This window comes from Dryobates pubescens, chromosome 8 (assembly GCF_014839835.1).
Source record: "Dryobates pubescens isolate bDryPub1 chromosome 8, bDryPub1.pri, whole genome shotgun sequence".
Lineage (NCBI taxonomy): Eukaryota > Metazoa > Chordata > Aves > Piciformes > Picidae > Dryobates > Dryobates pubescens.
Window position 1 is genome coordinate 29,221,656 of NC_071619.1, and position 21,621 is coordinate 29,243,276.

Genomic DNA, 21,621 nt, shown 5'->3' on the forward strand with positions numbered 1-21,621 from the left:
AAGGTCTATGGCTAAATCTCTTGCTGAATGCTAAGTTCAAGTAGTTGAACTTGGTCCAGAAGGGTCTTCATGAGCTCAAAGTGCTTAGGAAAGGTGCCCTACCACCTGAGTTGATATAAAACTATGTAGCCAGCATATCTCCATTCTCTACCCTACTCACTAGCATTCAGAAGGCACAGAGTAAAGGCTGGCACTTGTGGCACAAATGATACAGATCATGGCCTTTTATCTCTACCCACTCTTCCTGCAGTGGCACCATGCTGGCTCTGCTGGGGCTGCAGCTGTTGGCAACAGGATCCTTCAGGTTACAACAAAGATCCCTTCTGTAGAAAGCAAGACAATATCCAGCTTCCAGACAGTTTGTTAGAGAGACACCTGCAAACAACCAAGCCCTCAAACTCAGTATCCAAACACCACGGAGCTTTGCTTTGCGAAGGCTCTCAGAGAGGAAGCTATGATTGACAAATACAGCACTGCAGCAGCATAGCTCCTGAGGGGTCCCTTCTAGGCCAGCTATCACAGGGACAGAAAGAGTTGCCAAAGAACAGCATTTCAGCCAGATCCCACACTGCAGCAGTCACAGATCCTATTTACCATCTGACTGTATAAGCTGGATGCTACTGGATTAAAGAAATTACAGAGATTTGGAATTTCACTAATACTGCCTCAAGACATCTTTCTAAAGCCAGGCAGCTATGCTATGACAAGCTGAAAGCAACAAATACAAATACCTGCTAGAAGGCAAATACAATATAGCAAGTTGGGATATGATACATAGTAATCACCATAAAACAAGCACAAACAAAACATGAACAATATTTAGAGGGCCAAGTTGAAAGCACTACTGAAATGAGAAACAGCTCAAGAAGACATATGGGCAAGAAATAAAACCCCTTTACTGCTAAAAAGTGGAATTCAGTTGCGGGGAAGACCTCAGCATTGCAGAGCTCTTCACCTGGGAAGGAAGAATAAAGGAAGCAAGCTCTCACTACTGTAACAGAAAGTAAGGATATAGATACAGAAGAACATTTCAAAAACTGACTACCTAGAAACTGGATTTTCATCTTCAAAAGCAAGTCAGGAGCTTCTGAAAATCTTATTGCTAAAGATAATGTTGAGAACTACTCAGGGAGTGAGAGAACTATGCACCACAGCAGCCAGTAGGAATCACATGCCTATGGGTCTAACACCCACCTTTCATCTTACCAAACCACACCAGCAGTGAGATCTTCTCTGAGGGCAAAGTAGTACAGCAGGCCATGAAGCAGAGAGCAACCCCAAAGGGGCACCTTAGGTGCACCACTCCCAGGAGGAAACTAGAACTTCACACCATGAGTAAAGTGAAGTAGGGATGCCCAAGGAGGAGTCACAGGTCTCCTCTTCCCAGGGGTGGTGGCACTTCAGTAGAAGCCTTGTTTTCTAGCTCTAATGATATTTTACTTAGCTGTTAATTTCTTAGTCTGTTTCAGTGTTTTCCTGTTCTTTATCTCCTTTTACTTGAAACACACAGCTGCAATTCACAGTCACCTTACTCTCTTTTTATTTTCTTGTCCATTCAAGTAAGAAAGTACTTACCAAGACTGCAAAAGGCTGTGACTCCAAGCCATCAAAGCTTTGTTTATTGTGGGTGAGATCCTTCTGTCAGTCTAATTTCATACTCAGCGCTGAAGGCTGCACGTGCTTGACAAAACTTCTGCCAGATGAACAAAGACTTGAAGAAATAATTTCTCAAGGGCAAGGAGAAGAGATACAGATCAGATGTCAACCAGCATACTCCAGAAGCTCAGAAAAGTCCACTACTGCATGGCAAACAGCAGAAAATTATGACCCATTCTCCTTTTACATTTCAGCATGAAAGCCAAGAGCTCAGCAAGCCAATCTGGTACCAGCTCTTTCCATGCTGAATGCCCCCAACTGCCTATTCTAGTTTAGTTTAGCTTGGACTGATCCCACTTACAGAGCTGTACCCTTAAGCTCCTAAATTGTAAGGTCAATATCAGGTTAAACTGTTGCTGTGCAAGGCAATATAGGCAAAACCTTAACTGTCCTCCTGCCACACCTATCACCTGTTTTTTTCTGTATATCTGACAATCCCCAACTCCAAGCTCAGGAGGAGATTTCCTTTCTTTCATACCCCTTCAGTTCTCTTCCTTCTCTCCCAGATTATTTTTACTCTTCTGAAACACTCAGGAAGGTGACCAAAAGAAGAAAGTTAGAAAAGCTAACCTCACAGGAATGCTTCTGGTGCCATCATTTTACTACAGCCACTGACTGAAGTTTGAGGTAGCACATCATATGTCCTGTCATGAGCACAGGGCATGAGATGGAGCAGGAAAAGATTACAGTGTTCTGCCAAATGTTCAACATTTTGAAACTTGAAGTGAAGTAACCCACCAAAGCAGATGGATCTCAACTGCAGAGCACACTCTCCTGAAGGCAAATACCTTGTAGACCTTAGGCTCCCTAATGCTGGAATATAAAAGCAGGCTTGGTTACATGAGCTGGAAGGAAACCTACCTGGCAAGCAGTTACTGAAAGTTCCCTGTCAAATTTGTGCTGAAGTTCTGATAGAGCACCATCAAGCTGTCTCTGCCCAGCACTAGAACTTGAGAAGGCTTTGCTGCTTGGTTTGGGGTGTTGGGGGGTTGGTTTTTTTTAAAACACCCCAGCTTTTTTGTCAGACTTGTGGAAAGTCTCCTTAGGAAAGCCCAAGGAGGTTTGTTGAGAAGCATGGCTGAAATGGACAGTGCATTTTTGTGTATTTTATATGCTTTGTACTCTAAATGGAAGTATTAATGATCACTACCTGCTAAACTTCTAATTCTTTCCAGTCTGGTGTGGAGCAGTTTTCTTTAACTCCTTTGAGAAGGGTTAAAGAGCATCTGTCTCGCTCCTGAAACCAAGACAAGAGAGCATAGAAATGGTATGTGCTCAGACTTCAGGCAGAGAAAAGATTAAGAAACATTTTGGACCAAAGCATTTTCCAATATGCAAATTTACTAATGTAAATCTAACTAATTAGCCTAGTAAAAAGTTGCTTTAAAATGCTCACACAGACTGACTGCTAGTTATATCACATTCCTCTGGTGAATACAGAACTAAGGCACATTATCCCTGCAAAAAGTAAAACTTCTAACTGTGTTTAAGTAAGTAATTTGACCACCTGATTCTCCCAGCTGGCTATGGGTTGGTGCCCAGTCTCTCACAAAGTCCACTCTGTGCATCACTTGCAAATATGCTGTCCCCTTCCAAAGGACCAGTGAGATGTGTCCCCACAGCACACTGCTGCAAGAGCTGTCACTAAATGCAGACACAAGACGACATGCTTGAGAAACAGTAGTGGAACAATGAGCACAAAGCACACCATATTTTGTCAGCAGGAACATTATGAAACAGCCACAAGACATCTCAACCATATTGTTCTAATTTATGACAGAGTAGATAGGGTCTTATTTTGGAGCATGACAATGTAATCTATTCCAGTCTCTTTTGCACCACCGCCCCTTTCAAATAGAATACACAGTACATAATTAAGCAGGTTAGAAAAGACCTTTGAGATCATCAAGTCCAAACTATCACCCAACACCATCTGATCAACTAAACCATGGCACCAAGTGCCTCATCCAGTCTCTTTTTAAACACTTCCAGCAATGGTGACTCCACCACCTCCCTGGGCAGCACATTCCAATGGCCAATCTCTCTTTCTATGAAGAACTTCTTCCTAATATCCAGCCTAAACTTCCCCTGGCACAGCTTGAGACTGTGTCCCCTTGTTCTGTCACAGGTTGCCTGGGAGAAGAGACCAAGCCCCACCTGGCTACAACCTCCCTTCAGGTAGTTGTAGAGAGCAATAAGGTCTCCCCTGAGCCTCCTCTTCTCCAGGCTAAGCAACCCCAGCTCCCTCAGCCTCTCCTCACAGGGCTGTGCTCCAGACCCCTCCCCAGCTTTGTTGCCCTTCTCTGGACACATTCCAGCCTCTCAACATCTTTCCTAAACTCACCCACATTAAATTAACAGCTAAACAAAATAACTGACTTCCAACCAGGATTCAGCCTTCCTGCACATACAAAAGAAATTCTGCTAATAAGACCAAGATAAAAATATTGCCCAGAGTCCTTTAACAATTGAGGAGCAGGTAAAAGAGAAGGATTTAAGAAGGATCAATCTGAGATACATGTGATCAAAACAATAAAATAGGAGCAGGTATAGCAGATGCATTAATCCATGCTCTTTAGCTTTAAATTCTCCCATTTCATGTAAGCCTCAGAGCTTGACAGAGTGCATAAAGAAACAATTGCCTGTCTTCTAAACACAGAGGATGGCGAGATCTCCTGAACAGTTTGCCCAAAGACTCTATTGTGCCTAAACTCTTGTGGGAATACAATTTAGAAAGGTTTATTCAATAAATTAAAAGAAATACCTCCTACAGGAAGCAAAAGACATAACAGAATGAAAAACATTTCCTGTAGGAGAAGTATTTTTAAACTTTTACAGAGAGAGGCAAATGAAAACTGAACAGCCTACTGCCAACTGGTTTCTCACCACATTACTCTCAGTAGGGTGCAATTCAACTGAAATTACCCTTTGGAGAGAAAAAAACAGAGTGCTGAAAAACTATCTTGCCATATTACTGCAGTGGCAGAAAGTAAAAGGATAAAGAAACTGAAACTTGCAAATAGCAACAGAAAGGTTGTATTAGTCTTCCTTTGACACCATCAGTTATGCTTCTTCGGTGGAGGTACAGTCTCATCACTGCAAACCAAATCCAGGCAGCCAGCCACTTATAGAAGCACGAGCCTGAAGCAATGCAAAAGTGATCTCAATCAGACTAAAAAATATGAACCTTTCATTTATTAGTACAGTCTCTCTCACACTCTATACTTTATTGCTTTAGTTGTCATGAGGTGTTGGGTATTAGGTAATAGTTTGGACTTGATGATCTCTGAGGTCTTTTCCAACCTGGTTGATTCTATGATTCTGTAAAAGCAGGTCACCTTGTCATACAAGAAGATGAGGTTCATCAAGCAGGACCTGCCCTTCATGAACCCAGACTGACCGGGCCTGGTCATCTGGTTGCCCTGAATATGCTGCATAATGGCACTCAAGATGATCTGCACCATGACATCGAGGTCAGAATTACAGGTCTGCAGTTCATCAGATCCTCCTTCTGGCCTTTCTTGCAGATGGGGTGTCACATTTGCCAGTCTCCAGTTGGCTGGGCCCTCCTTGGTTAACCAGGAGTGCTGGTAAATGATGGAAAGTGGCTTAATGAGCATTTTTGCTGTACCCTGGGATGTACACCACCCAGCCCCATAGACTTATGTGTATGTGGTGCAGCAGGTCATGAACCATCTCTTTTTGGTCTATGGGGACTTCATTCTGCTCCCCATCTCTACCTTCCAACTCAGGGGGCTGGGTATCCAGTGAACAACTGGTCTTGCTGCTAGAGACTAAGGCAAAGAAGGTATTGAGCACCTCAGCCCTTTCCTCATCCTTGACCACTATGCTCCCCATTGCACCCAACAAAGGACAGAGATTCTCCTTAGGTGCACCCTCACTAAATGCAATGCTCAAAAATGTCTTCTCAACACCATCAGAGTCCTCATGGATACAGTACATCAGAACATCTTTGTTTTCAGAGGATACAGAAGAAACTGACTAAGAAGACCTTGAAAATACAGTTCTGGTTTCACAACTTAGGAGGCTGATGCAAGTTTTTCACATAGCCAGGACTGTGAGGATGATGACCCAGGAATGAGAGCTTTAGGGTGGGAAACTGATGTTTGTTTTTATGAGCCAGAGCCACAGTACCTAACCTAATTAGCTCAAAAAACATGAACATGTGGTACTAAACATCTGGTTCTAGTGTGACAATGTAGCAAGTGTCAGCACGGGAAGCTCATCAGATGTTTTAAAAACACTCTTAACTCTCCCAGGCATTTAGTAACTCCTTGCTGACAGTCAGGGTGGAACAGACATAACTTGAAATAGCCAGTCTGTACACATCTAGGAAAAGCCTGTACATGCATTTGTCTTGATATACATTATTGCTACAGGAGAAGAACAGACAAAATAGACGTTATTTTGACCAAACATCTTGAAAATCTGCACAAAAGAACAGTTGCAAAAGTTTTAAAGATCGGTGAAATAAGCAAAATCCCTAGGACTGAATAATAACTAAAGGTTTTGATGGTTATCCTACCTGATACTCTGTTTGGACTGGTAGCATTCACTCACCAAAAGCAAAGCGCTCACTTCAGGACGCAGTCAGATTGCAGCCTGAAAGATCAACACTCTGCAAGACTGGATGGTGAGTTGCAATGTCAAATTCCAGTGAAGTCTGAATCTTGCCCTTATCTCCTTATTGCCCTCCTTCCAGTTTCCATAAACTTCATTTTCACTGCCATTTTACACTAAGATTGCACCTCTGACACTAGTTACTGCTCTGATCCAGTTACTACCATACCATCGTAAGCATTCAGCCCTCTTTGCTCAGAGTTCCTTGCTGGTTTCCATCACAATATTTACATCTGGAAGGAAAAAATAATCCCCCCAAACATGCTTAATACTTGCATGCCTCTACAGCCACAACACTGCAGAAGAGTGAAGAGAAACTCCTTAAAAGTTTTCCACCTGCAAATTGTCACAATTGAAGCTCTTGTCATACAAGAGACTCTGCAAAGCTAAACACACTGCATCTCCATCATGATGTCACGGCAGCATTGTGGGTTCTTGATATTTTAGAGACTGCTTAAAATTACTTTTCAGTCTCATTCCTATTATTTTCACAAGTTCCTTTCCTATTACATAAGCAATGCAATGCACACGCAGGAAGATTCTCTCTGTCTTAGCTGTTAGCTCCCGTATTGTTACCAAGTGTCTTCAAGATGCAATTTAGTTGGGAATGTTGAATATATTTAGTTACTTCAAATAGCATTTCTCTTCATACAAGACCTACAACATTTCTGCCCACAAATTTTGCAGTTAGAGAAGTCTTACACCATTGAATAAGATGAACTTGGGCTGAAACAATAAACACAGGCCAAGGCAGAAGAAACTAAAACGTGCGGCCAAGATCTCAGAGAAGATAAAGCCTGTAAGACTGTGGCAACTGGAGAGCAACAAATATGACACTGTCACAAGAGACTAAATGTTGAGGAGGTATGCCATTAAAATACTTGCATGTATGGTGTTTAATCAGTTTATTGGGGAGTACTGACCTTTAGATGATGAGAACTGCTGCAGCCTTCAGCAGTACAGTAGAGCCTTACCCCCAGCTACAAGTGCAGCAGCTTTTGGTTTTACACCTCAAAAGCTTCAGCTCAAGCACTGGTTTGACAAACATGGTATCACATCATCACCACTTGGAACTGTAATGCCTTTGCTTACGTATCTCATGCTAGATCTTTTGAAAGTGACACAGCATATGTACTTCTATTCCGTATTTTCTCCAAGCATCCTACCAAGGGAGAAGCCAGCCTTCTTCCTCTCTCTTCTGGAGGTAACCTACAATTTTCACAATATAGATCAATCACTGCTTACAAGTTGAACAGAGGAAAGAATACTCAAGAAAAGCTCTCCCTCATCTAAATTTACAATGAACAGAGCCTGCTCCTGCACACTTGATTGTGCAATCATTCCTTCTCTCTCAGAAATAAGTTGTCTCACTAACCTCAAAGAAAAATCCCCATTTGAAGCCCCCAAGGGTAACACTTCCATGTGGGAACATCACCTCTTCCTTTGCTCAGTTTTCACAACTTTTGCTTTACCTTTCATGTCTGAAAGTATTTTTTTATGTCCTTCCACCAGCATGGTTTTGGAAAAAGCACTGGCTGTGAAACAGCTTCTGCTAGAAGTAAGCCAGCCACTCCCAACAGGTGGAAACTTTGGCAAGCAAGGAGATACAGGAAGAGGAAATCCAAGACTGCCTTCCAAGTGGGTTTAAACTGTTAAAACATCAAGCAAGTAAATTGATGGAGGCTGACCTCTCAAGGCACCCATCAGCTGAAACCTGCAGTGCAAGTGTTCACTACTTCCTAAACTATCACTCTGTAAAACTCAAACAGAAGTTATAACATAATTCAGCTAAATGAATGATGTTCCTTGAACATCTCCAACTTGGCCAATCCGAAGCTCAGGAGACACGAAGATGGCTCCTGGATTCTCCCCCAAAACCTGGTAAAGAACCAGGGTGACCTTCCCTCTCACAGCATGGGAAACCCCTTGCCATGTCATGCTCAACAGAAACCTCCCTGGGCAAGCATTCAGGTTGGTTGCAGGTTGCACCAGGAAGTAGAAAAAGTGCAGAAGGGCTGTGCCAACTACTCACAGCACCCCAACAGCACTGAGGAGCAAGCAGCAAACTCACAATGGTGACTCCTGCTTCCCTGTGGCCACGCACACAAACTGGAGGGCTGCAGATATTACGCAGCCATTACTTCAGAACAGCTCTTCCCCAGAAATGCACATTGGCTGAGGACGTTAAGGTTCAACTAGCCAGCAACACACAGAGTATGACAGAAAAGCAGTAAGGCCATATATGTTTAAGCATGTTTATCATAACCAAGAGATTATTCAGATGCATTGGCACGGTTTGCCATACCTGTTATACATGCTGTGACTTTCCATTGCTGCCTTTAGGACAGAAAAATAAGCTGAAGAATTAACACCACCTGAGACTTCACACAGATCTATCCATTTTAAGCTATCTGGGACTTTTTTCCCCCCTGGCAAACATATCACAGTCAGTCACTGTAAAATACTTGCATTCTTCACTTGTATACCACTGCTCACGTGGGTAAGAATAAATACATGGCTAAATGGGGCCAGAATCAAGGCCTTAAGGTATCTCTACATATTTTCATCACTTTTTTCCATGATGCTTAGTTTACTTAAGAGAGTCACTTAACCTTATGAAACACCTAATGAAAGCACAATAGTCATAACAGACTTAATTTTGTAAGTGAAAGTTAATTTTCTTTCAGGTAAATGGCTTAAAGGGGCAGTTGAGATCTGATGGGAATTGAGGATGAATGCTTTTTTCCTGTCTAAAAAGACCTGTTGGCTTTGCCCCACTGAAACCACTGGAAGCATCACAGACTTCCACAGACCAGGGAACAGGCTTTTGCTTTAAGCATCTTATACACAAAGAGATAATAGAGAGTGGAAAGAATGCTTGTCAGTGAAGTAAAGCTCTACTAAAAATAATCTTTGCAGCTGTAAAATAGTCTTGTGAATAAAACTAATTGTTGTTAAAGAAGAGCCAGATGACCTGGGAGTAAGAGACACCTCTGTCAAATAATGCTTCACATTCAAAAAGCTGTGAATCCAAGAGGACAGCCCTAACACTTTCTTTGTGTAAAGCCTTTAGATGTGACCTGCTGCTGAAACTGGAAATCCCCTCTGCACTCTGGCATTCTTTAAAAAAAACATTTATGAATAATGTGAACTGAGCAGCAATATTTCTCTCCACAGGCCAGTAGACAGAGTTGTGGCATAAAATGCTGAAGTCAAAGAGCTACAATTATAAATATACATTGTGGCCTTATGGAGATCAGCTGGTAAGGGAGCACCAAGTGCATGCTTTAAAACCTGGATACAGCTGGGCCAGGTGCTCCTAATCCTGCAGCACTGGGCTGCCCAAGAATGAGATTCACACAGTTCATGCACATCATCCTGCAAACTGAATCTTCACTACATTCATTCAGGCACCACAGCATAGACACCACTTAGAATAGAATCATGGAATCAACAAGGTTGGAAAAGACCTCAAGGATCATCAAGTCCAACCTCTCACCCAAGACCTCGTGACTACTAAACCATGGCACCAAGTGCCACATCCAATCCCCTCTTGCACACCTTCAGGGACGGTGACTCCACCACCTCTCCCTGGGCAGCACATTGCAATGGCTAACAACTCTCTCTGTGAAGAACTTTCTCCTCACCTCCAGCCTAAACTTCCCCTGGCGCAGCTTGAGACTGCATCCTCCTGTTCTGGTGCTGGTTGCCTGAGAGAAGAGACCAAGCCCCTCCCAGTTGCAACCACCCTTCAGGTAGTTGTAGACAGCACTTGAGACAGCTCAAGGAGGTCCTGCTTAGAAGTTATTATTTTGGGGCATTCTACAGAGAAAATCTCCATGGCATTTTTCATTCTCTTTACCACTTTAGAGATTAAGGTAAGGTAAATTAAGTAATTCCCACATTGACCTCCTCAAATACTATTTTTAGTGCATAACTCAGTTGCTCTAAGGATTTTTATTATTTTTTCAAGTGCACTTATACTGAGGGTGTTAGAATGAAGGTAAAGAACAGAGGGCTTTGCAATGAATGCTTCATTTATTGCCCAGCTAATAGGATTCAGAATTTTAAGTAATCAACCCAAAACCTTCCACGCTCATTTTCAGCTTGCAGTCATTTATTCAGTTGCCTTTTGCAGCTCAGTATAATCATCATCATTTCTAAGTTCAAAAAAAAAAGGAACTGCAGATTTTCTATTGAGAATTAAGTATTTGGCTAATGGGACTTCTTAAAGTTACAGTATCATAGATAGTTATTTTCTTCTCACCCAGTGTAGTGGGGGGTTTTTCACCTCCTCAAGCATACTTCCTTTGTCACAGCTAAAGCAAAGTCCCAGAGACAGAGAATACTTCACTTCCTAAAAACTGAACAAGTTCTCTTCCACTAAAGACAAAATGGGAAGCAAACAACTGCATCCTTTATAAACAATGCTATTTTGTGACAAAACCAAGCTGAACAACCACTAGGATGCATGCCTGCAAAGAGAGGGGCAATATTGTCAAGTTATGTGTGTATGGGTACAAGTTACTCCTCAGGACATTCCAACTGGACACAAGAGGAAAAATTTTCACAATGAGAACAATCCACCACTAGAATAATCTCCCTGGGAAGTGGTGAAATCCCCAGCATTGGATGCTTCAGATTTGGCTGGACAGGGTGCTGGGCCATGGTCTAGACCACAGCTTTGACAAGAAAGGCTGGACAAGTTGATCCCTGGTGACCCTTCCAATCTGGTATTCTATGATTCTATGTGCAGTTGCTTAAATACAGCTCTAAATCGTTCATACCTGTGCTTGCTGATAGTTACAACTAAGTCAGCATTTGCAGAACACCTTGGAAATAGAAATTGAAACCACAAGGTATCAGGTTACATGGCAACCGACATGCAATGCCACAAATTCACAGTGATAGCATTAACCCTCCACCGGAGGCCAGCTTCAGGTGCCATACACCTTGCTTCTATATTGCAGTCCCACCACTGTGACTGCTGGGCCAGCAACTGCAATTACAACAGAACTGGGGGTGTTCAGCCTGGAGAAAAGGAGGCTGAGGGGGAGAGTCCTTATTGCTCTCTGCAACTGAGAGAACTCTGAAAGAAGGTTGGAGAAAGATGGGGGTCAGTCTCTTCTCCCAAATAAAAAGTGATAGGACAAGAGAAGATGGCCTCAGGTTGCACCAGGGGAGGTTTAGATTGGGTATTTGGGAAAATTTCTTCTGCAAAAGGGTTGTGTCAAGCGCTGAAAGAGGCTTCCCAGGGAAGTCAGGCAACCATCCCTGAAGGCATGAAAGATGTGTGATTTAGTAGTGGACATGGCAGCACTAAGTTTATGACTGGACTCAATCTTAAAGGTCTTTTACAACCTAAATGATTCTAAGACACCAGTGCCCAACTCGGAGCACATGGCCCAGCCAGCTGCCCAGCCCATGGGGACCTGGCACGAAGATGAGGCTGTTCCCTTGTCCTGACAGCACTGGGCTAAAGCCATCCCAAAACGGCTTACAAAAGAATTGCACGTGCGGTTTTTCTCCTAATCTAAAGGTGATGGCTTTTTCTCAACTACACTGGCACATACGTCTCCGTTGCTCTAAAAATCAGGCCTCACCAACAGGCAAAATGCCTCCAAAATACAAGAGCACTCTTGTTTTGTGTAAACAACCATTTCTTAAAAGGAAGAAAGTTATTTGCTCAGGTTCAAATGCCAAGTACCAGCAATTTGTCAGAGAACAGCACAGTAACATCACGTGAGACTGCACTGAGTCCAAATTAACTACACATCACTGGCTTGACTATTTAGAAATGATAGATACACACCACACCAGGAATAAAAAAATAATTACTTTGCAATTTGCAGTCTGAAGAGGTGCTGTGCTGCATGGCTTGATCACAGAGAGAGCTGAACAAAATGCCCCAAGTGTCCCACATCTTCATATAGATTCACTGAAAGTAAGGAGAGCCACTTACATCTGCAGATCAGAGACCATGCTCTGAGTCTTGGACTCGGTCAGGCAACTCTACACAGCAGCTCTTACATCTCTTATGCTTTTTGATGTTCCCTATCAAATTGTGAGTGGGTAAGCAAACAACTTACCCTTAATTAGTGTGAGATTCTAAAGGTCATTACTCACTGTCTCACTGGAGTATTTTGTCACACTGCAGAGTTCTTTGAAATCATGACTTTTTAACGATCTTAACATTCAAGAACCAAGATGAAATATTCCTAAGTGTAACTCCTCATCACAAGACTTAATGATAATCCATTTCTGAAAACTGCTACAAACCTTCATTGCCTCTTTCAACACTGGCCAGCTTCATGCCTGCAGTCACCACTCAAGCGCTGACACTCCACCCTAGCTGGCAGATGTTGACGCTTTCATACCCCCAGCTAACAGGACGATGTGAAGGCTCATTCAGGCTGAGAAGCAGCCTTTGCCTTTACAAAATGCTTTTGGTAATCTTGTGCCATCACGCTGTCTCGCTTGGCTTTGGATCCCTGCAAGGACTCCTGCATCCCACCAAAACAACGGGGCTGTTCTGTTCACACAGCTAATTAGTACTGGCTACGTATCATAAATATATCTTAAATCGAAATGGAAATAAAAGGAGAAGGCTGCCTTCTGACCTCAACCCAAAAGCTCCAGGAGGCACCACTAAACCCCATAGCCACACACAGGGCAAAGAATTGCTTCCAAAAAGACGTTTCTCCTGCTGCTACAAAGGGCTATGCATAACCAACTGGAGGAGCAATAGATGTCGAGAAACAATGCCACGTTCTCTGAATACAATCATCCACACCGTACAGTATCTGCAGCCCAACGTTCACAACATCCAAGTAAAACGAGTAAATATTTGCATTGCAGAGTTGGATTTGTCTTGGATTACTATCGCTCCTCATGTGGTTTTGACACGTGTGAGTGGTCAAATAAATCACGACTCGCTGGGCGTGCATATTAAAAATACTTTGTCTATCTTGTTAGAAGCCATCGCATATTTCAGTTTATGAGGTGTGAAACTGGGAGGGGAAGGTTTTACATGCTCAGAACAACTATTACACGGCGCCTCTCCAGAAAACATCAAACACCGCCGCCATCCCCACCAACGCCGCAGACCCCCGCGCACGGCCCTAACGCTTCTGCCCGTTTTCCACGACGACCTCGACGGCACTACAGTCGCAGCCGGCGGGGGGGTGCCCGGCTCTCCCACGGCCACCACCGTCCCGTGGAGCCTCCCCGACCCGGTGCCCCTTGCCCGCAGACTCGGAGGGGCCACCCGGCTGGGGCGGACGGGCGGCATCGGAGCACGCCGGAGGCGAAGGCGGCGCGACGGGTGCCCGTCCCCTGGAGGCGGGCGGGCTTACCTCGGATTTCCACACGACGTAGGCGGCAGGGCGAGGCCCGGGCGACGAGGGCTGCCCCTTCCTCTGCTGTAACCAGCGCCGGGGCGAGGAGAAGATGCTGTTGCCGGGGCCGGCAGGGCCGCTCAGAGCCGAGGCGGATGGGGTGCGCGCCAGGAAGGGCAGCTCGTAACCGGGACTCCGCTTCCCGCGGGGGTTCTCCTCGTCGAAGAGCGCACTGCCCGGCGGCGACCGCTCCAGCGGGGTGCAGGGGGTGGAGAAGGAGACGCCAGGGGGCGGCGGGGCACCCCTAGGAGCGCGGCGCTCCCCGGGGGGACTGCCGGCGGCCCGCGCCCGAAGCGCCCTGCCCGCATCTCCGCCGTCCTCCCGGCCGCAGCTGATGATGGCGGGGTCGAGGCTGCGCGTCTGGCGGAGCCTCCGCTTGGAAAGGCTCGGGGCGGCAGCGGCCGGGGAGGAGCAGGAGAAGACGCTGCTCAGCAGGCTCTGTGCCGACATCGCGGCGGCCGCTGCCCCGGGCACGCCGGGGACGGCCGAGGGTCCTGGTCTCTAGCTGCCTCTTGCCTCCGGCTCCAGCCACGGCAACACAGAAGGGAGCGATTCTCCGCGCGTCCCCCTCTCCCGGGCTCAGCCCCCGGCGGCACAACCCGACGGTGGCACCGAGGGGCTCATGGTGGCGTCCGGCGTTGGGGCTGCTCCGGAGCTGCCGCCGCTGCGGTCACTTTGCTGCGAGGGAAGGGGAAAAAAAAGTTACGAGAAAAAAGGGGAGGGAAGGAGGCAGCAGCGGAGCTTTTATCTCAGCTGATGCAGCCTGCCAGAGTCACTCCCCCCACGGCTGCGATGCGCACGGGTGCCGCTTGTCGCTCCCCCACCCCACCTCGTCGGGTTTGCGGGTAGCAGGACCCTTCTGCCGCCCTCTGAGTTGGGGAGAGCTGGTCTTCGCGGGACTCCCACGTCGGGGGCGCAGTGGCCAGCGTCTTTGTCGGGCTGCGAGGGCACCGGGGCTGCGGCTCCCGCGCGCTGGCCGGGGTGGCCCCGACAGGGCGCTGCGGCCGCACTGGCACTGCAACGACGTTTTGGGGAGGGATCGAGCAGCGAGGGAGTTGTTTTTTCGGTGCAATCGTGCCGGAGGTACGGCAGGCAACGCTGAGTCCAGCACCGTGTCCACGTCTCTCTGGTGAGCGGCAGGAGCGCGCTGGGTTGCAGGCTGTGGGGTCCCTATATGCTCCCCGGCTGCCTCGCGGGTAACGGGTGCCCTTCAGGGGAAACTTAAGCTATTGGAGGACAGGGAGGTGATTCAGGCCATCCAGCACGGAATTACTAGGGGCAGGTCTTGCCTGATTAACCTTGTGGCTTTGCATGACAAAGTGACTATATGAGTACATAAGGGACGACCTATGGATGTGATCTGCACTTCTGCAAGGCCTTTGACACTGTCCCCCACAACATCCTACTGGCCAAGTTGGAGAGATATGGATTTGATGTGTGGACTGTGCAGTGAATAAGGAATTGACTGGATGGTCACATCCAGAGCGTGGTGCTCAGTGGTTTGAAGCCCAGATGGAGAGCAGTGACAAGTAGTGTCCCTCAGGGATCTGTACTGGGATCTGTACTGTTTAATATTTTTATCAATGACCTAGTGAGATTGAGTGCACCATCAGCAAGTTTGCAGATGACACCAAAGGGTGTGGTGTTGTCGACAGGGACCTGGCCAACCTGGGGAGGCGAGCCCAGGTGAACCTCATGAAGTTCAACAAGAGCAAGTGCAAGGTTCTGCACCTGGGCTGGAAAAGTCCTGGCTATCAATAGAGACTGGGGGATGAAGTGATAGAAAGCAGCCCTGTGGAAAAGGATTTTGGGGGTGCTGATGGACAAGAAGCTGGACAGGAGCAGGCAGTGTGCACTTGCAGAAGGCAAATCACATCCTGGGCTGCAGCAAAAGATGTGTTGCAAACAGATCCAGAGAGGTGATACTGCCACTTTGCTCTGGTGAGACCTCACCTGGACTACTGTGTCCATGTCTGGAGCCCTCAATATAGAAAGGACATGGACCTGATAGAGTGTCCAGAGGAGGGCCCTGAAAATGATCAGGGCATTGAAGCACCTCTGTTACAAAGACAGGCTGAGGGAGCTGAGGGTGTTCAGCCTGGAGGAGGCTCCAAGGAGCCTGATAGCAGCCTTCCAGTACCTGAAGGGGGCCTACAAGAAGGATGGAGAGAGACTGTTGACTAAGGCCTGCAGTGACAGGATGAGGGGCAAAGGCTTCAAACTGGAGAAGGACAGATTTAGACTGGATATCAGGAAGAAGTTCTTTACTATGAGGGTGATGGAACACTGGAACAGGTTGCCCAGGGAGGTGGTTGAGCCCCCTTCCCTGGAGATATTCAAGGTAAGGCTCAATGAGGCCCTCTGCAGCCTGGTCTAGTTGAAGATATCCCTGCCTGCTGTGGGGAAGTTGGACTAGATGATCTTTGGAGGTCCCTTCTGGCCTGGACCATTCTGTGATTCTATGAACTTAAAGGAATGGGCAGGGTCTCTGCAACGTACAGTACGCACACACATCTGTTGGGCTACCAAGACCAAGTCTGCAGTGGAGCTCGACTATGTTCTGCCCAACTGTATTGTGCCCAAGACTCTTTCCATGATGTGCCAGACTGAGAAGGTGGTCTTGCATGTTTAACCACAACAAACACCTGCTTTGAGTGCACACACTATTATTCCTGACAGCCTCTGCAGAACGACCCCATGTGGATGTGAGGCCCATAGACAGCATGGATAACTCAACACCTTTAATTGCTGCAGTGGAGATACAGTGGTGTCAGGGAAAAAAAAAAACAAGGGAGTGGAACCAATGAAGCTAACTAAGCCTCCTCAAGATAAATAGCTACACTTGCTCAATCATCTGTAGAGACTTTGCCCACTCTTCAAGTGTTGATGAGAAAACTTAGGAGAAAGGAACAAACTTGGGAAAGCCAAAACTTCAAAGAAACACAGGAACAGAATGCACACAGAGGAATACTACTACACAGCCCCACAAAGGCAGGCAGGCAGGCAGCCAGTGACCTCCTTCTCCACCTGGAGTGGAGGAAAATATCCCTCCACTCCCAGGAGCAGACTCTTGCCTCCCTCTCCCAGCTGGGAACACCTGAGTTCCCTCCTCACTGGAAGCAGTTCAACAATGATGTATGTCATGTTCTTTCTGGAGGCTCCACACCATTGTTTACTTACTGTTTCAGCATTGTTAGGCTGCAGCTAACCATTAGCTTCACAGGTGAGTTCAAATCTGTTGCCCTTTTGTCAGTGAAGAATACAGCCCTTACATTTTTGAAGAGGAAAAGCAAAACATGCAAACCTAAGTCGTGGTTTGTGGAGAGGGTGGAAGACACCTAGGGAGAGACAAGCTGAAAGCTCCAGTGCAAGTCTCAAATCGCCCATCTCAGATGAAATCATCCTAAGATTTCAGGTTCCATCCTTCTTCTCACCTGAGAAACTATTCTCTCTACAGTCTCCCCAAAAGTACTGTAGAAAACACTCCATAGTTTGAAAAACAGCACTTGAGCACCACACAAGGGGTTTTTCTCCTCTTGCTTCACTTTCTCCTCAAACCCTAGTGCAGGATTGTCTTGTCCTGCCAGTCATCCTGGAGCCTGTGGAGGTAAGTGTGCCTGGGCAGCATTTTGTAGTTTCATCAGTGAAGGGAGTAGATAGTTGTTTCCTTTGTGGCATTAAATGTAAGGCTCATTGAAGAGAATCATAAAACTGTTAAGGTTAGGAAAGACCTGTGGATCAAGGTGGAGAATGGCACGCTAGCCCATCCGCTTTCAAAGGCAGGTGTTCTTTGTTTCCAAATGGCTTTGTGTTTGTTTGCTTTGTGTTTTGTTGGATTGTGGTCAGTTGGTTGTGTTTGGTTTGTTGGTGGGGGTTTTGTTGTTGTTTTGACTGAGAAGGAGCTTTTCCCTTCTATTTTAATAAAATGTTCTATTGCCTAATTCCAAAGCCTGCTAACTCCTCCACAGTTAAGGTTGCAGCTGTTTCTGTTTAAAATTTCATTTTGCCTCCTCATTAATGGCTTCAGTAAGGTTTCACGCTTAGACTAAAAAGAAGGTCTGAGCCATAAAACAATGATCCAAATTTGTTTCTGTGCTAGCAATTTTGTTGAGAGGGGCATGTCTACAACACAGTGGTGTGGCTCCAAGTATTCACTTTGATCAGCTACAAACATATCATTGGAACATGAAGGGGCAGGAAAACATGAGGGGAAAAGGCAGAGCATGGGGGGAATTCAGAGCTGTAATCACGTGAGAAACAGAGGAGAATCATGCCTACCTCCAAACTCTGATGGGAGTGGTTCCTGCCACTCTCAGTAAGGTTCTTTGAATTTGCCCCTCTTGGGCAAATCCAGGTGCCAGCAGCCAAGCCTGTATGTGCAAACTCACACAACCTGTGAAAGAAGACACAAGTGGTCAGGTAAGTGCCATGTTAGGGGCATGCTTCATCTTACAAGTGACTGAATTAAGTGGCACCAAAGCATTTTTATTTCTATCTACTTCAGTCCAGGTATTACTATTGCCCTACTAGTTTTCTCTATGACAGCCTTCACAAAGAAGTGGAGGACAGGTTTGATGAGATACAGACCTGGAGAGGGACCTCGACAGGCTGGGCAGATGGGCAGAGTCCAACGGCATGAGATTTAACACATCCAAGTGCCGGGTTCTGCACATTGGCCACAACAACCCCATGCAGAGCTACAGGCTGGGGTCAGAGTGGCTGGAGAGCAGTCAGGCTGAGAGGGACCTGGGGGTGCTGGTCGACGGTAGACTGAACATGAGCCTGCAGTGTGCCCAGGCAGCTAAGAGGGCCAATGGCATCCTGGCCTGCATCAGGAACAGTGTGGCCAGCAGGAGCAGGGAGGTAATTCTGCCCCTGTACACTGCACTGGTTAGGCCGCACCTCGAGTACTGTGTCCAGTTCTGGGCCCCTCAGTTTAGGAAGGAGGTTGACTTGCTGGAACGAGTCCAGAGAAGGGCAACAAAGTTGGTGAGGGGTTTGGAACACAAGCCCTACGAGGAGAGGCTGAGGGAGCTGGGGTTGCTTAGCCTGGAGAAGAGGAGACTCAGGGGTGACCTTATTACTCTCTACAACTACAACAACAAGGGAGGTTGTAGACAGACGGATGTTGGTCTCTTCTCCCAGGCAAGCAGTACCAGAACAAGAGGACACAGTCTCAGGCTGCGCCAGGGGAGGTTCAGGCTGGATGTTAGAAAAAAGTTCTATACAGAAAGAGTGATTGCCCATTGGAATGTGCTGCCTGGGGAGGTGGTGGAGTCGCCATCACTGGAGGTTTTTAGGAGGAGACGTGATGGGGTGCTTGGTGCCGTGGGTTAGTTGTTTGGGTGGTGTTTGATTGGTTGATGGGTTGGACGTGATGATCTTGAAGGTCTCTTCCAACCTGGTTTATTCTATGTATTCTAATCATCCCAGCTGCGATTCAGTGAACAGAGCCAGCACATGCATAGAGATGCTTCACTACCTGGCTTTGCTGCTGTCTGTATCTTTCAGGAATGACAGCAACAGAAGCATGTAGTGATTATTTTTTAAGTTGCTATTATTACCACTAGTAACTACATTGCTCTGCAGCCTGGCAGCACAACCCATGCAGCTAGGCTTCAGGGCTTTGGTGGGCACTGTACAAGCACAGAACAGAGACAGTCTTGATCCCCAAGACTTGAAATTCATCTCCAGCCAAGGTGCTGAGGCTATGGATCAGCTCTGATGGGAAGAATCCCACATGCTCTGATGGTTGGTAGACCAAATATGAGTCATAAGAGAGCTCTGGCAGGGATGAAGGCTAACAGCATCTTGGTCTGCATCAACAGAAGAATGATACATTGGCCACAAAGGAAAGTGATTATTTGTTTTGACACAGCATTCAACAGCCCTCATCTGGAACACTCTGCCTAGTTTGGGTGCCCTGTTAGAAGATGTCAGGAAAGTTGGACTTGCTCAGCCGGGGAAGGGAAACCTAAACCTTCCAGCACCTGCAACAGTGTTTTTAAGAAAGTGCAGCCAGGCTCTGCATTGAAGTGCAAAGTGAATGAATGACAGTGGTTATAAACCAAAACAGGCCTGCATCTAAAGGAAAAAACCAAACCAAACACTGAGGATTTTGCACTGAAACAGGTTGTAGAATCATCATCATTGATAGCGTTCAAGACCTGACTTGACAAAGCATTGAGCAACCTTGTCATAGCAGGATGTTGGACTAGAGACCTTTCAGGATTCCCTCCAACTTGAAAGACTCTGTGTTCTAACCCAATACAGATTTTGGATTGAAGTCAAGAAAACCCTTAGCCTTCATAAAATGTTCAGGAATTTTGTATAAATGCCTGTCACCTTGCTGGCTAGCAAGCCTGCTGCATGGGAAATGTTTAGAGAAGCTGTAGTGTTATTTCAGCAACGTCTGGTGTTATTAATGCCCCATGAATCTGCAATTGGAATGAGATGCCAAGCAGAATTTAAAACAAAAATATTTTAAAACTCATCACAGTTGCACCTGTTTGGGTAGGGTTAGTGGGGGGGGGGGGGGGGGGGGGGGGGGGGGGGAGACTCAAAACATGAGTGTATTCATGTCAAGAATTAAGCAAAGTCTGTTTTGTTCAGACCTTGGAACAAATCTGTGAAAATAAGGGTGAATTAGAAAATAGGATCATTTGGCTACTTTTATTGTTTCTTTAGAACTTGTTAAAAACAACAAAACAACCACAAAGAAAAGTGAAGCTATTATTTTACCTCACTTTTTTCTTACACAAGAATTCATAACTTTGTGATTCGAGGGATTTGATTTTTTGGACAAAATTTAGCTCTTCAAGATTTTCTGTGAAGTTGTAAGAGCTGTCATGTTTCCTTATGTAGCCTGGAGAAGAGGAGACTCAGGGGTGACCTTATGACTCTCTACAACTACCTGAAGGGAGGTTGTAGACAGGTGGATGTTGGTCTCTTCTCCCAGGCAGCCAGTATCAGAACAAGAGGACACAGTCTCAGGCTGTGCCAGGGGAGGTTTAGGTTGGATGTTAGGAAAAAGTTCTATACAGAGAGAGTGATTGCCCATTGGAATGGGCTGCCTGGGGAGGTGGTGGAGTCGCTGTCATTGAAGGTTTTCAGGAGAAGACTTGATGGGGTGCTTGGTGCCATGGGTTAGTTGTTTAGGTGGTGTTGGATTGGTTGATGGGTTGGACGCGATGATCTTGAAGGTCTCTTCCAACCTGGTTTATTCTATGTATTCTAACTTTTGCCTATATGACAGTGGAACTGATCTACAGGCATTTCAGCATAGTGTTCAGAACTCCTTCCGCAGAGGAGAAGGTTCTGCATACAGAAGCATTTGTGAAAGCAGCTTGGGAGTGGGTGCATAACTTGGGTGCTGGCTCCTCGCATGGACCCAGCTTGGCTCCCATAGTGTTAGACCTTCACCTTTGTGGTAACCAAGTACTGTGATTGCCTGTTTCTGTTTCTACAGAGGCCACAGTGTGTTTTGGCAGTGACCTTGATAAGATGTGTATGGCTTTGCCATGGTAACACAGAAAGTGTTCTGACAAGACTAGGAAGGAAATTGCCTCTAGGACTGTGTCCCCTATGGGACACAGCATGGGACTCTACAGGTTAGTCACTGAGACACCCCAAGTAGTCTTGGCCAGTGTTTGTCCAGGCTGGCTTAGCTAGGGCGGAAAAATCTATGTGACCGCATCCTTTAAAAAACAACCAAACATCAAACCCGAAACAAACAGAAAAGCCCAGCAGTGATGGGATGTCATTACTCCTCCACACATTTGCAATCCTGAAGGACTTATAATGACTTATAATGTATATGTACCATACAGCATATATATAGTTCTGTAGATATATAGTGTATATACACGCAACGTAATAATGACTATATATTTTGAGACAGAGTATGCATCTGATACTTCCCAAGCCC

General features: G+C 46.1%; 1 protein-coding gene across 1 annotated transcript in view; it reads right to left on the reverse strand.

Annotated features, from left to right (window-relative positions):
- The window catches only part of ARHGAP6 (Rho GTPase activating protein 6), a 265,583-nt gene extending 251,439 nt beyond the window's left edge, over positions 1-14,144 (reverse strand). Inside the window, exon 1 of the mRNA XM_009896998.2 lies at positions 13,653-14,144. Within this exon, the coding sequence (XP_009895300.2) occupies positions 13,653-14,144 (492 nt within the window). The remainder of the gene's footprint in view (positions 1-13,652) is intronic.
- Between the last annotated feature and the right edge of the window lie 7,477 nt (positions 14,145-21,621).